Source organism: Scardinius erythrophthalmus, assembly GCF_964197995.2.
Source record: "Scardinius erythrophthalmus genome assembly, chromosome: 13".
NCBI lineage: Eukaryota > Metazoa > Chordata > Actinopteri > Cypriniformes > Leuciscidae > Scardinius > Scardinius erythrophthalmus.
The window spans coordinates 8,849,652-8,863,337 of NC_138233.1; the positions used below are offsets into that span (position 1 = coordinate 8,849,652).

Here is a 13,686-nt window from a genome sequence, read left to right on the forward strand (position 1 = left end):
AAATTAATGTTTGGTCGAGGTACACTGCTACTCATTGGAAAAAGTAGCTTGTTATTAGAAAACAGTCACTACTAAACTACTGTCACAACTATTAGATACTCCTCAAAACTGAAGGAGGGCTTTTCTTTTCAATTCAGTTCATTCTGCCTGTAGAAGAGATGGCATGTTGTCAGCAAATCCAGACACATACGAACATGCCCAAAACGCTTGTACACACACACACACACACACACACACACACACACACACACACACACACACACGGATAGATTGTTATAACCCTCTCTAGAGAGGGACTGTTCTCTGTGTACTTTAATTTAACTGCATGAGTGGTTTTCACAATTATTGATTTTAAAGGTTCCCATTGTGAAAACTTCCTTATTTCCATGCTATCATTGATTGCGAATGCATTAAATGTAATAGTCCAACTGTGACCAGGAAACCTGCAATTAACCGTTAACAGAATCAGCAGCACATTATGTGATATTCACATGGGGAAAGCCCTGTAGATTTCCATTAATCTCAATGCTCATTATTAACAAAGTTCCAAATCCTGTGTCTCTTCCAAGTTCATTTATTATATATTTTCAGCTAATTAGTTTGTTTTCTGTTACGAATTTAGTCATCCTGCAGAGTACTGCAGATCTCCTCCCATATTTAATACCTATATTACCATAGCAAAACAAATGATAGTAATGAGCTATGTTGGTCTTTGCCACCGAACAAATCACCTATATAGATGAAATCTCTCTCTTCTCACACACAGAGCAAGAACCAGCCTCACAGACGTGGGGAGTATAATGTTTACAGCACGTTTCAGAGTCACGAGCCGGAGTTTGACTACCTGAAGAGTTTAGAGATCGAGGAGAAGATCAATAAGATACGCTGGCTGCCTCAGCAGAACGCTGCCTACTTCCTGCTCTCCACCAATGGTGAGTGACGTTTGAGATCTCAGTGCAAAAAAATAATGCTGGTACAGGGATAGTTCCCCCAAAATAAAACGTTTTGCTATCGTTTACTCATCCTCACATTGTTCCAAACCTGTATGACTGACTTTCTTGTGTGGAACACAAAAGAAGATATTTGAAAGCCAGTGAAGTCCAAACAACAATATTTGCTGCCATTTCAACAAAAGATTGTTGGAACAGTAAGGAACTGTAAAGTCTTCCAATGACATCAGACATCTCCCCATGTTCAGATGGTATGGCTACGGTTTATATACTCAGTTGGTGCTGGATATTTTCCAGCCATGTGCCAGATTGTGTCCCACAGACTGTTAAATTTCTCACTGCCCACCTTTTTATTTTCTTCTCTCTCTTAATCTCTCCTCCTTTTATAATGTCTTGCTCCCTCCAAATGGTATATTGAAGCTGTGTGTAACTGTTTTATTTTCAGATAAAACTGTGAAACTGTGGAAGATCAGTGAGAGGGATAAGAGACCGGAGGGATATAACCTAAAGGATGAAGATGGAAGAATCAGAGACCCGTCCACCATCACCTCATTACGGGTCAGCATGCTTGTATTACCACCACCTGCAAAATATGGATACTCAAAATGTGTTATATTTGTTCATTAGATATGTCAGAACACCTAAGGTTGATTCTGACAAAAAAAAAGAAAAAGAATTTTACATAAAAAATATGAAGTCTATTTAAGGAACATTATTTTCATATAATTCATAATTAATTAAAATTTCAGCCATTACAGTAATGAGAATGTCCTTAAAAATACAGAAAATATGAATGTTTTTTTAAATAGGCTTAATTTTCTTTAAGCATGATATAATTTCTTATTTATTTCTTTTGATTTTAAAATGTAACATGACTCAGACATGTTCTTCATAGGTTTCTTAAGATGCACTCCTACAATCCGTGTTTAAGTATTTCAGCAGTTTAGCTGACAGTAATGTATGATGAAATATATATTTAGCTTTTGTAGAATCTTGTTTTTAGCTGGAATGGCACATAGCTGAAGAGTTACATTTCATCTTCCACTGAATCCTGTACCAAGAAGTCAGAGGTTTATTATAAATCTTCTGGCGCATGTTCTCATTAACGCTTTGATGAGTTGCTGCTGTTCGCTCAAATTCTCACATGAAGCTGACAAACGATGAGCTGTCAGTGACCGAAAGCCATTCATTCATAATCAAACAGCAAGGACAAAGAGAGATGATAATGTGCAGTGAAGGGGCTCACAATCATGCTCTGCTTCCTTCTCACTCGTTCTCCACTCATCCCTCCAAATTGAATACAGATACAAAGAGGGCGCGACTCCGAGTAGCCATTAATGTTTGGTGCGGTGTCTGTTTTCTGCTCCATGGCCTAATGGATTAAAGCACTCCACTCCTCCACCATTGTCTGTCCGGGCAGAAGATTAGCCTGACACCGGGGTGATGGCATGGAGCGGGCGGCAATCCCATTTGGACCGTGAAATGTATGTGCGGTGGAGATGCGGAGACGGATTTATCATGGAGCTCCGGTAGTGAGGGAGGAGGGGAAGGATGAGACACACATGTCATGTGTTCTGGCAGTCACCATTGCCAGCGCTGTGATCTTACTCCTGTCTCAGTATGCGATTTTACCCCTAAGGTTCGCAGTGGACTGGTTTCTACAATCCATGAGGTGACGTGATACAAGGTGTGACTGCCGTGCCATTTAAAGCCAGCGGTTACCTGACCTTTTATAACAATACAGCAAATCAAAATGGATTCTTGTGCTATTTGACCTACTAATGCTGTCTGTGCCATAAAAACGGAAAGCTAGGTGTTGGCCAATCCCCCCCCCCCACCCCCCTGCCTGTCTTAGCGGTAGATGATAAACATGTTTTAATATCTTTACCATGGTCTTTCACTCTCTCCTTTTCTCCTGCGTGACCCGTTTGCTCTTTGAACTTCTGGCTGACTGCTAAATTTGGCACCGGAAGTTATTTTCTCTCAGGTGGAGACATTAGATACAGATTCCCAGATATTTTATTCATAAAGAAAAGGACAAATTCCTGTAGCGCAAGACTTATGACTAATGGCATGTTTCCAACTTATTCTGGCTAAAAATCACCCACTATCATCTAACTGACAGTTAATGTTGTTTTAAAGCGGTGGTTCTCAACCATTTAACAGACTTCCATGGCTTAAAATAATTTAAACTTTTATATTATATTTAAACAATATAATCTACTTATATCGCTAAAACAAACATACAGTTAAGATGAAAATGTGTATTTCTTTTTTTCCGCTCAATAACTACTGAAGAACATACGGTTCTTGAAGCTTCTTGAAGTGTTGTTATCTGGCAGAATGGCTCTGCTCATCTGATTTAAGTGCCTCCTCTTTCAAAGAGTTGATGATAACCTGGCAAATCCATTGACTAGTGGACAAATCCAAGACATTGAAGCCTTACTCATGAAACTATGCATCAGATGGTCAGCGAATAAACTGTGGGTGGTCCATGGATGTGCCATGTTATGCTGAGACTAATAATAATAAAAGAATGACACATAAATCTGTCAGCGTGTCAAACAAACAGCGCATGAAATGCTAATTTATGCACTTAAGCGTGCACAGCTAAATCAAACCATCCTGATATACACGTTCCTCTCTAAAAGCTACCACAGAATCATTCAGCTCTGCATTTGAATGCAACATTATAATAGTGGTTGAAAAAACTGAAGGGTAATTTCAGAGCTAAGGACTGATTTGAATGCGTCTCACTGAAGGCAGAGGTGCTTCTGTGATGTGGTAATGAGTGACTCTCTTTTGGGATGACATATGCTGCCTCTAAACATCAGCGTCAGTTAAACAGCCCACATCTGCATACTGCAATTAGGACCTGCGGGTGGAGAGCTGGTGCTGTTCTGGGCACCGGCTAACAGCGGGAAGTGCAATACAGCGGACTCTTATAAATGTGTCCCGCCGGATGGTTCCAGCTCACAAATGCCAAACGCACATTGAGCACCATCATAATGGTCATTAGCCCCACTTAGATGCGAGAGCAAAATAGAACTCTAAAAAAGGTTAATCATGCATTTTTAATCAGTTGTACCAATTATTAAAACCCCCATGAAATGGTTTGAGGAGTTAAGATTCCATTCCTCTGTTAATGTATGTAGTCAATAGGCTTTGGTTTGCATTTCAGACCCAAATATCATACTTGACGGCTTGTACTATGGATGAAAGCAATGACACTTTTTAAAATTAATAAAATACAGTCACTTTCTTCGCAACTGATTGGGAAGGGAAGTAAATGGTAGCCAAATTCATTTATTATGTAAAGGAAGTAGGACATTCTCTTTCCAGAGAGAACAAATATTTGTATAGTGCAAGATGTGTCAATGTTTTTGGTGCATATGAAGTTAATTTGGTTAACTTTTTGGAGTGTGCTAGCATATGACATCCATAAAGCTTGGGTTCATTGGGTCTTTTAAACTAGAATATTAAAATAAGCTGAACTGTCTCCCTGTTCTGACCTTCTGTTCAATTCAGCGTTCTTTAAATAGACTTGTGGTTTGTCCCAGTTCTTGCTGATGAAATACAAGAAGATAAACCAACTAGTGGTCACATGACCAACAATCTTTGAAAAAAAAGGATGACTTTGTTGTGGCTGTTGTAATTGTTACAGCAGATTCTGACCTTTTTTTCTGTCTTTTCATTTCTCCAGGTGCCAGTACTGCAGCCCATGGACCTCATGGTTGAGGCCATGCCCCGGAGAGTGTTTTCCAATGCCCACACGTACCACATCAACTCCATCTCTGTCAACAGTGACTATGAGACCTTCATGTCCACCGATGACTTAAGGATCAACCTGTGGAACCTGGAGATCACAAACAGAAGCTTCAGTATCCTTTGTATGTCATTAAATCTGACAGAAACATGTTTTTGAAAAAGAAAGTTTACCTTCAGGACTAGGCCCAGCACAATTGTTAACCGCATAGTTGTAAACCTAAATTGGTATTTTCCCCCATCTGATTCATTGTGCTGCTACTACTAGACCTGCAAGTTTTCCTGAGCTGCTTTTTCAGACATTGTAGACATTAAGCCAGCAAACATGGAGGAGTTGACGGAGGTGATAACGGCAGCAGAGTTTCACCCACACCAGTGCAACACCTTCGTCTACAGTAGCAGTAAAGGCTCCATACGTCTGTGTGACATGAGGGCAGCAGCGCTCTGTGACAACCACTCGAAATGTGAGTCAGTGCAACCCTAAAGGGAAAAAAGACATTAATGAGACAAGTGTTGAAATACACTATCATTCAAAAGTTTGGGGTCGGAAAGATTTTTTTTTAAAAGAAATTAATAATTTTATTCAGCAAGGATGCATTAAAAGTGACAGCAACGACATTTACAGTGTTACAAAAGATTTATATTTTGAATAAATGCTGTTCTTCATGGGAAAAATATTAAGCAGCACAACTGTTTCCAACACTGATAAGAAATGTTTCTTGAGCACCAATTAGCATTTTGCAATGATTTCTGAAGGATCATGTGACACTACCTATGTTTCCATCCAAAGTTGCGAATTTAACTTATGCATCAAATTTTGCGAATAAAGCATTATAAGTTAAATTGCATTATAAAATATATTAAAATAGAAAGTTTTTATTCTATTGTAATAACATATCACAATATTACTGTGTTTATGATCAAATACATGCAGCCTTGGTGAGCATGAGACTTAAAAAAAGAGATTTTAAAAATCTTACCAACCCCAAACTTTTGAACGATAGTGTACACTTATAAAATGAACGTGAATAGCTTAGCTCAGGTCATTTTCTTTATGGAATTTGATGAGAAATGTTTGAGTTCATATTGAAATCTCAGACTTTGTAGACAATTGAGATTGCTGATTGCTGAAAGGGCTGATTGCTTAGAAAAGCGGTAGCACACATCTAATCACCATACTGTAGGATTTAAAGTACCATTCACGTCTCTTACACAAATGGTGCGGAATGAGTTATGCACTGACATTTAATACTTAGGATGAGGGATTTGAACAAACCCCCAATTGGTAGGTAACAGGCCAGCAAACACCAATACTAAAGCTTCTCTGAGGTCCTTAACATGTTGCAGATATTTTTGTCCCAGCTTAAATGAGTGCTTACTGCATTCTACCAACATTTATTGTAATTTTACATATTTATGGGGCAGTACAGCTCTAGAAACACTGTTGTCTCTAGAGAGCACAGCCAGTACATACGCCATGACAGGGATTAGCCTCTCTTCCACATAGGGCGAGGGCGTTGGAGGTGAGGATTATGCAAATTTTTAATATGATTGCGTCTCCTTGAGCTTAACTGGCTAATTTCATTTGGGGATTGGACACAATGCAGACTGATGAACCAATACTGATGGTATACAGTGGCATCCCCTTTGGCTGCACATGGCTGGATTGATAACCACAAATTGACAGATTTCCATTTCTTAAGTCATAGATGCTCGGGTCTCCAGTTTAAGGTGGGAAACATCCATGTGCATTTGATGATCAGCATTGACATTTAAGCTTGGCATAAAAATCAATGCTCAAGGGGAGATCGCAATGCCTATAGTTTGCTCACCGCTCAAAGAATTCGGTCATTTCCTTAGTTTCATCGACGTGCTTACTGGTCCATGCGTTTGCATCCTGTTGAATAGACATTTACATACTGCTGCTGAATTTTAAAAGGCCAGATTTGCTGGAGGGGGTAACAACTGTGAGGGCTTGAGTTTTAGCTGCCTTGGTTTGTATCTCCAGAACCACGCTGACCTAAATTATACACACATCTGTCAATGTTTTCCCTGGTACATGACCTCACAGCAGGCAGATCTGCCAGTTTGCCTCAGGAAAGACCTCCTCAATGTCTTCTCTATCGCATAGTGTGTGATGCTCCTTCCATCCACACTAATAAATCTTCCAGACATCCCAGAGAATATTCTTAAAAATCAATCTGCGGTGGCAGGCGGGGGATGCTAACCAAGCCCAGCAGGGCTCCGAGTCTGGGCGGAGGGTCGTATCCCTTCATATCACTCCCCAGAGGACTCATTAGCCCCCTCTGAATGACACCCAGCAAGACTGCAGGTGGACAGGCTCACAATGTGACAAGGCACACTCATGACAAACACCTGCAGTCCACCAGTGCCCAAATATCCCCGCAAGCATTGATCTGTTTCCTCCCCCTCTGCCATGTTTTTTCATCCGCTGTGTAGATGCCTGCCGACACATCACAGGATAATCCACAACTAAGTCAACAAAACAGTGAGGGGATAATCGATAGTGGATGATAAATATCTGTTTCTCTTCTCTGACAGGTGTATTATTTCCCAGGCGAGCCGGCAGATTTATGATGTGTTATACAGCAATTGGTGAAACTCATTCAGAAAAACTTTCTTTGGCCAGTCGCTTGTTATTAAAGCCAGCATGAAACAGCACTCGCAATCTATTTTACTTCTTTAATGTGACATATTTCTGAGCGAGATGGGATATTCAGTGTGCACAGGACATGTTTTTATCCTCGTTTTAAAGTGTTTCTTTATTTAATTTCTCAATTATTCTCACCTAGTTTTTGAGGAGCCAGAAGACCCAAGCAATCGTTCCTTTTTCTCTGAAATCATCTCCTCCATCTCGGACGTTAAATTTAGCCACAGTGGGCGGTACCTGATGACACGTGACTACCTGACAGTAAAGGTCTGGGATCTGAACATGGAGAGCAAACCACTGGAAACCTATCAGGTAAGGCACTTACTTAACTTCATTGCATTAACCAAAGTATTGACTAATGCTCAATTTTAAGGGCCCCATGATGTCAAACTTGGCTTTTCTGGCTTTCAATCCATGTCTGGTAGTTTTGAAGTCATATGCTTGTATGGTCCTAAAAAAAAGACAAATCAAATATTTTAGTATACATAAACATTTAAAATTTACAGTCAGGAAAACAGACCAAAAGTGATGCCTTATCTTTCACTAAATAAATGTTGCCCAATAAAATGCCCTCTAGAATGAGAAGGTCATCTCCCCCAAATTATAAAATCCACCTACCTCCATTCAGCAATAGCAAGTAGCAAATCACGCTTCATCTTTGGTTTCTCTAAATGTACTACTTTGGTGTCTTAATTTACATAATGTATTGGCCAGTTAGGCACAAAGTGGGACATCTTCCACCAATGGGTTGGAAAATAAGACAACAATATCATGGGGTCTTTAAAAATCACACATTGTCTAAAAAGAGAAGAATTTTTTATAACCGGTGTTTACTAAATTAAAATGGTGATCGTTTCCTCCACCAGGTTCATGATTACCTAAGAAGTAAGCTCTGCTCGCTGTATGAGAATGACTGCATCTTCGACAAATTTGAATGTGTTTGGAATGGATCCGACAGGTCAGTGTTTTACACAGCTGTATTAAATATTCACTTTGCTACACATACTGGTCTTATTGTGAATGGTAAATCAGTGCACAGTTACAGTGTTCAAAAGATAAATTAAAATATTGTTGATTTTTCATTTTGTTCTATTTCCAGCGTGATAATGACTGGTTCCTACAACAACTTCTTCCGAATGTTCGACCGAAATACGAAGCGTGATGTGACACTGGAGGCGTCCCGAGAGAACAGCAAGCCTCGGGCAATCCTGAAACCTCGTAAGGTGTGTGTGGGCGGAAAGCGCCGCAAAGATGAAATCAGTGTGGACAGCCTGGACTTCAGCAAGAAAATTCTCCACACCGCCTGGCATCCTTATGAGAACATCATCGCTGTGGCAGCCACCAATAACCTTTACATATTCCAGGATAAGGTCAACTAGCACAACTGTACCACCTCCACATGTTCCTGAAAAGAGAGAGAAAGAGGGAAAAAGCTGTAGCCCTGCAGGATATTGCAGGGTGTGTTTTGTGATGAGAAACGTGAAGTTACCTATGATGTGGGGAGAAGTATGAACAGATGACGCTGGATAAGAAGGCCATGTTGTGCAAGGATGCGGCCAGACTTTCACGAACAAGAAGCATCCTGCCCTGCACAAACATTCTTCCGCTATTAAGTATCTGCATTTCCTCTTCCACGAACTCTTGTTTATTTATCGTATTTATTCATTTCTCTGCTGGAAGGAAATACCTGACATGTCCTAAATCTGGACAAATGTGCATTTTCATTGCAATGCTATGAAGAATCTTTAATAAGGCAAAAACAAACCGTGAATAAGACGGGCCTCCGCTGACATCAGAATCAAAGGGGTGCCTTTACTTACAAAAAACAATGGATTTTCATTTCCCTTAAAACACAATGCCCTCCAACTTCCTCCGAAGTGTCTGACTGGTCCGTAACAGACTAAGAATGTGACTCTGCGCTGATTGTAGTGTTGAGACAAACAATCTGTGGATGGAATCACAGCATTTAGTGTCCTGATTGGCCCTCTTGAATGGAGCTCTGAAGTAAAAGTCAATCCCATTGGTTATGTTTTGTCATGCCATGTTGTCCTCTTAATTTTGATGTAACCATTAATAAGCTGTGGTGCCTTCTTTTCGTATGTGGGTACTGGGGCGGCAGACGGGTGGCGGGTGGGAGGGTTTTGGAAGGGTGGTATTTGGGTTGTGGAAGGGTGGTATTTGGGTTGTGAAGTGTGAATGTTTTTACAAGAAATGTGAAGAATAGCTTTGTGTAAGAAGGGGAAAGAATTGCAGCGACATGATTTTACAGTACACAGAATTGAAGTACTTGAATTCTGCATTATAGTCTCCACTTTATCTCAGTATGCTCATAACTTTACAGTATGCCCTGTTTTTTTTATTCTTCAGTGCCGTGCTGGGTGAAAAGTATTACCGTATTGCATGCAACATGTCATCTATAATGAGCCAATGAAGAAAATATATTTTCCGCACCATCAAATGAACCTGTAACAATCAGATGTCATTTTTTTACATGGTTTCCGCTGCATCTGTCTGAGACTGTTAAAACATCATCATTCAATTACGTCACTTTGGCCTGAGGATGACAGGAATGCCGGTATCATGATGTAGCCTATACATGACGTGAAGGTTAAATGATATCAGGGAATTTTATTATGTACAAATAAACCAGTAATGTTCTCTTCTGAAGAATAAAACTTCAGTTGTAAACTTCTTAATGAAACAAAGTTTTATAGCTCAGAATGTATCTACATCCAATTATTTGCCATGCAGTCTTTATGCTTAATGGAATTCGTTGAAATAAAAAGAAACGAAAAGGAAGTTGAAATAAAGCTGTTTCCTGCTCTCCTTTTCACCACACGTGAATTAAACAACGGCGCCCTCATGTGACAGTTTAAGAGACACACATGTTCCCTATCAATCAAATTCAAAGAATGAATAATTCTTAAATGTACTCACCCACGTTGTTCCAAACCCATGACTTTCTTTCCTCTGCAGAGCACAAAACTAATTTTGGTTACACTTTATTTTAGGTGTTTTTGTTATGGTTTAATTATATATTTAAGCTCTGGGTAATTTTAATTAACAACATGTATTCACCATAGGGTTAGGGTAAGACTAGGGTTTGGATGAGGATTAGTTGCATGCAATTATGCAAAATTTAGGCCTACTCTTATTACCATGGTAAGTACATGTAACATATGTAACAAGGACACTGTAAAATAAAGTGTTACTGAATATATTTGGCAGCATATTAGGGACGGACAACCACTTTCACTGCAATCCTACACAACAAATCACAACAAAAAAATCTGAAAGTTTATGCCAGAGGAAGATTCCACATTAATTTATGATTTTACAGTTGCAATTAGTAAAATAATAAAATAATTGATGTAGGCATACATATAGTATTTTGAGTTAATATGCAAGGTTGTTGGATTCATAGAATACTAATAACACTTCATGATAATTTTCATTGATAATAACACTAACACATTGATTATTATATAATTCTAAATAGATTTTTAGTTATGCATACAAATTATTACAAATTTAATAAAAAGGCTAAAAGGGAGTAAGAGAGGCTAATCCCACAAGTCTCGGTATCATTTTTTGGTTGAGTCAAAAGTCAAATTACACAAATGACGGTCATAAATTATAATAATTCTCTGAATTCTGTCCTCCAAATAAAAATTTCAGTATCAGATTTTTCCTATAGCTGCTGGATAAAACGTGGACACAATAAGACCACATTTACACATGAGTACATGAAATGTATACATTTACATACGCTCATAGTGTGACAACATGCCCACTTAATGGGACACAAATCCTAACCTAATGGTTTTCCATATGTCGTTGTTCAATATTTTTGTGGCACAAAATGTTGGCCCATGTGTTATAGCCTACAATTCAAATTTAAACATCTATCGTAAAAAAAAAAAAATAATAATAAAAAAACTCACTTAGCCTACTTAAACTTAAGTAAAAACTGATAAGTATTCCCGTCCTCTGAATTGGAAATAAATGTAGGCTAATACTAGGCAATCCTATAAATATGGCAAACATTATAAAAGGTGTTAATAACGTAGCCTATTATAAAGTGTTACCAAAGCAATATGTCAAAGTACATTAAAATAGGCTACATTACAGCCTATCAGTTTGTCTTTGTTGCTGAGGTAAAATCTCATCAAAAATCATTCATATTGCTAGGCTACTCCATATTTCCATTTGCAATCATCAAGCCTTTGTCTCCGGCAGGAAATAAAAAATCCATAATTTCCAGTGACAATAGAAGCAATAAGTTTGACTCCGTGTGTAGCCGTCAGTGCTTATTACCCGAAATCATTTTAATTGCCCTCGGGAGTATCGCGACGGGCGAAATGAAACGCTGTCAGCCAGCTGGGGACGGCACCTGTCAATCAAAACGTCCGTTATAAAGTCGCTCCTCTTTCGCGCCGTCTAGTCAAAGGCGGGAAAACAGCGCAAGGACCCGTTCCATAAGCGCGCGGAGTTTATTCGCGTATAGACGCAGTTTTGAGAGAGCATATCTCTCTCTTCTCTGCACATAGTGTCAACTCTGTCTTTCGTTTACCAATCAATCACAGTTAAAATGGATAAATTACCTGCTATGAACATCAGCGCCGTCAACAGTTCTGTGGATAGACGCTCATTTCTGGAGAGAAGTGGCTATCAGCACCTGGATCACGGAGATCTGAAGGTTTTGATTCCAGTGGTGCTAGGAATCATCTGCGTCCTGGGTTTCACCGGGAATGTAACTGCTATAGGAGTCCTGATTACCAACGCGCGTAAAGGTAAGCTGTCCTTGATCAACGCGCTCATCCTCAACCTCATGCTGGCTGATGGTCTGGTCTTGGCATTTGCTGTTCCCTTCAAAGCCACTGCTTATTCCCGTGCCAGCTGGACCCTGGGATTGTTTGTCTGTAAGACCTGTGACTGGTTCTTGCACTCCTGCATGGCTGCAAAGAGCTTCACCGTGGCCATCATGGCCAAAGCTTGCTACAAGTATGTCAGTAACCCCACCAAGCAAGTGACCATCCGTTTGAAGACTATCCTGGTTGTCCTCCTCTTCACTTGGCTCTTGGCTTGCGTGGTCCCAATTCCCCAGTGGCTTTTTTCCACCCTGCAAAGAGAAGGAAACGTAATGATTTGTGTTCAAGCAGTGCCTGTCGAAGCCCATGATTTTATGTCCGTGTATGCCAAGGTGTACCCTCTTCTGACCTACTGCACACCTTTGAGTTTTGCTCTACTTTATTTCTGGAAAGCGTATGGACGATGCCAACGCAGGTCCAGCAAGACCCAGAACCTGCGGACACAGATCAGATCCCGCAAACTCACCCTGATGCTGTTCAGCCTGACGGTGGCCATGGCCACCATGTGGCTCCCACAATGGGTTTCCTGGGTTTGGATGCGGCACGCGCTGGAGACCGAAGGTGCCTTCCCTCCGGTGCTCTTCACTCTCTCCGCCCAGCTCCTCATGTTCTCCATCTCTTTAGTCAACCCTGTCATTGTTCTCGCCCTCTCAGAGGAATTCAGGGAGGGCTACATAGGCTTGTGGCGTAGGCTCACCCTCCGCAAGCAACCGGCAAAACACAAGGCAGGACCACACACCCCGACCGCCCCGAAGTCGCCAACCCCAAGACCTGAAAGATCAGCCCACCTCCCTCCACACCAGCCAGGGCAAACAGAGGAGCAAAATTCTGAGAAGCAACCGGACCAGTGTGAAGGACTGCAGGAGAGTCCGACCAACAAGGATGGAATTGTACTGCCAGATCTAGAGCAGTTTTGGCAGGAGAGGGAAACCGGCTCCCAGTCACAGGAAAATGATCCTATACCCTGGGAGCACCAGGATGCCAAGTAAGGAAAACAGTAAGACAGTCTGAATCTACACCGCCTCTTTTTCATTTTGCCAACATAAAAGAAAAACACATACAACACATCAGACCTCACCTCATAAATTATGAATGTATTTGATTTTGTGTAACCTTCTTAAAAAGAGAAAAAAATGGAGAAAACTGGTTTGGTATAATTTATTAGGAGTAAATGGAAATGACTGTATTATTTGTATTGTGTGATGATGTTAGAAATGATGTATTACATAACAAAATAGGTAGAGATATCACTAAAGAAACCAGTGTGTTGTGACGTCTTGTGCGCAGAAGTCCACCAAGACAATAACAATGCTGAAAAGCTGTGCATAACTCTCTCCTGCCTAGAGTATTAATAAAAAAATAGTTGAAATGTTGAAATCTTACTTTTATTGCTACCTGCATTTTGCCCCTTTTTGTTTATCGTGACAAT

General features: G+C 40.2%; 2 protein-coding genes across 2 annotated transcripts in view; both read left to right on the top strand.

Annotated features, from left to right (window-relative positions):
• ppp2r2ba (protein phosphatase 2, regulatory subunit B, beta a) overlaps positions 1-10,189 on the top strand; it is a 120,496-nt gene extending 110,307 nt beyond the window's left edge. Inside the window, exons 3-9 of the mRNA XM_081383397.1 lie at positions 767-932; positions 1,396-1,508; positions 4,654-4,831; positions 5,015-5,179; positions 7,529-7,698; positions 8,253-8,344; positions 8,486-10,189. Of these exons, the coding sequence (XP_081239523.1) occupies positions 767-932; positions 1,396-1,508; positions 4,654-4,831; positions 5,015-5,179; positions 7,529-7,698; positions 8,253-8,344; positions 8,486-8,765 (1,164 nt within the window). The 3' untranslated portion in view covers positions 8,766-10,189. The remainder of the gene's footprint in view (positions 1-766; positions 933-1,395; positions 1,509-4,653; positions 4,832-5,014; positions 5,180-7,528; positions 7,699-8,252; positions 8,345-8,485) is intronic.
• A 1,788-nt stretch (positions 10,190-11,977) lies between these two features.
• gpr151 (G protein-coupled receptor 151) lies at positions 11,978-13,246 on the top strand (the record flags this gene model as incomplete). The annotated part of the gene is made up of 1 exon (XM_081383492.1): positions 11,978-13,246. One exon carries the CDS (start codon positions 11,978-11,980, stop codon positions 13,244-13,246), a length of 1,269 nt encoding a protein of 422 aa, XP_081239618.1.
• Between the last annotated feature and the right edge of the window lie 440 nt (positions 13,247-13,686).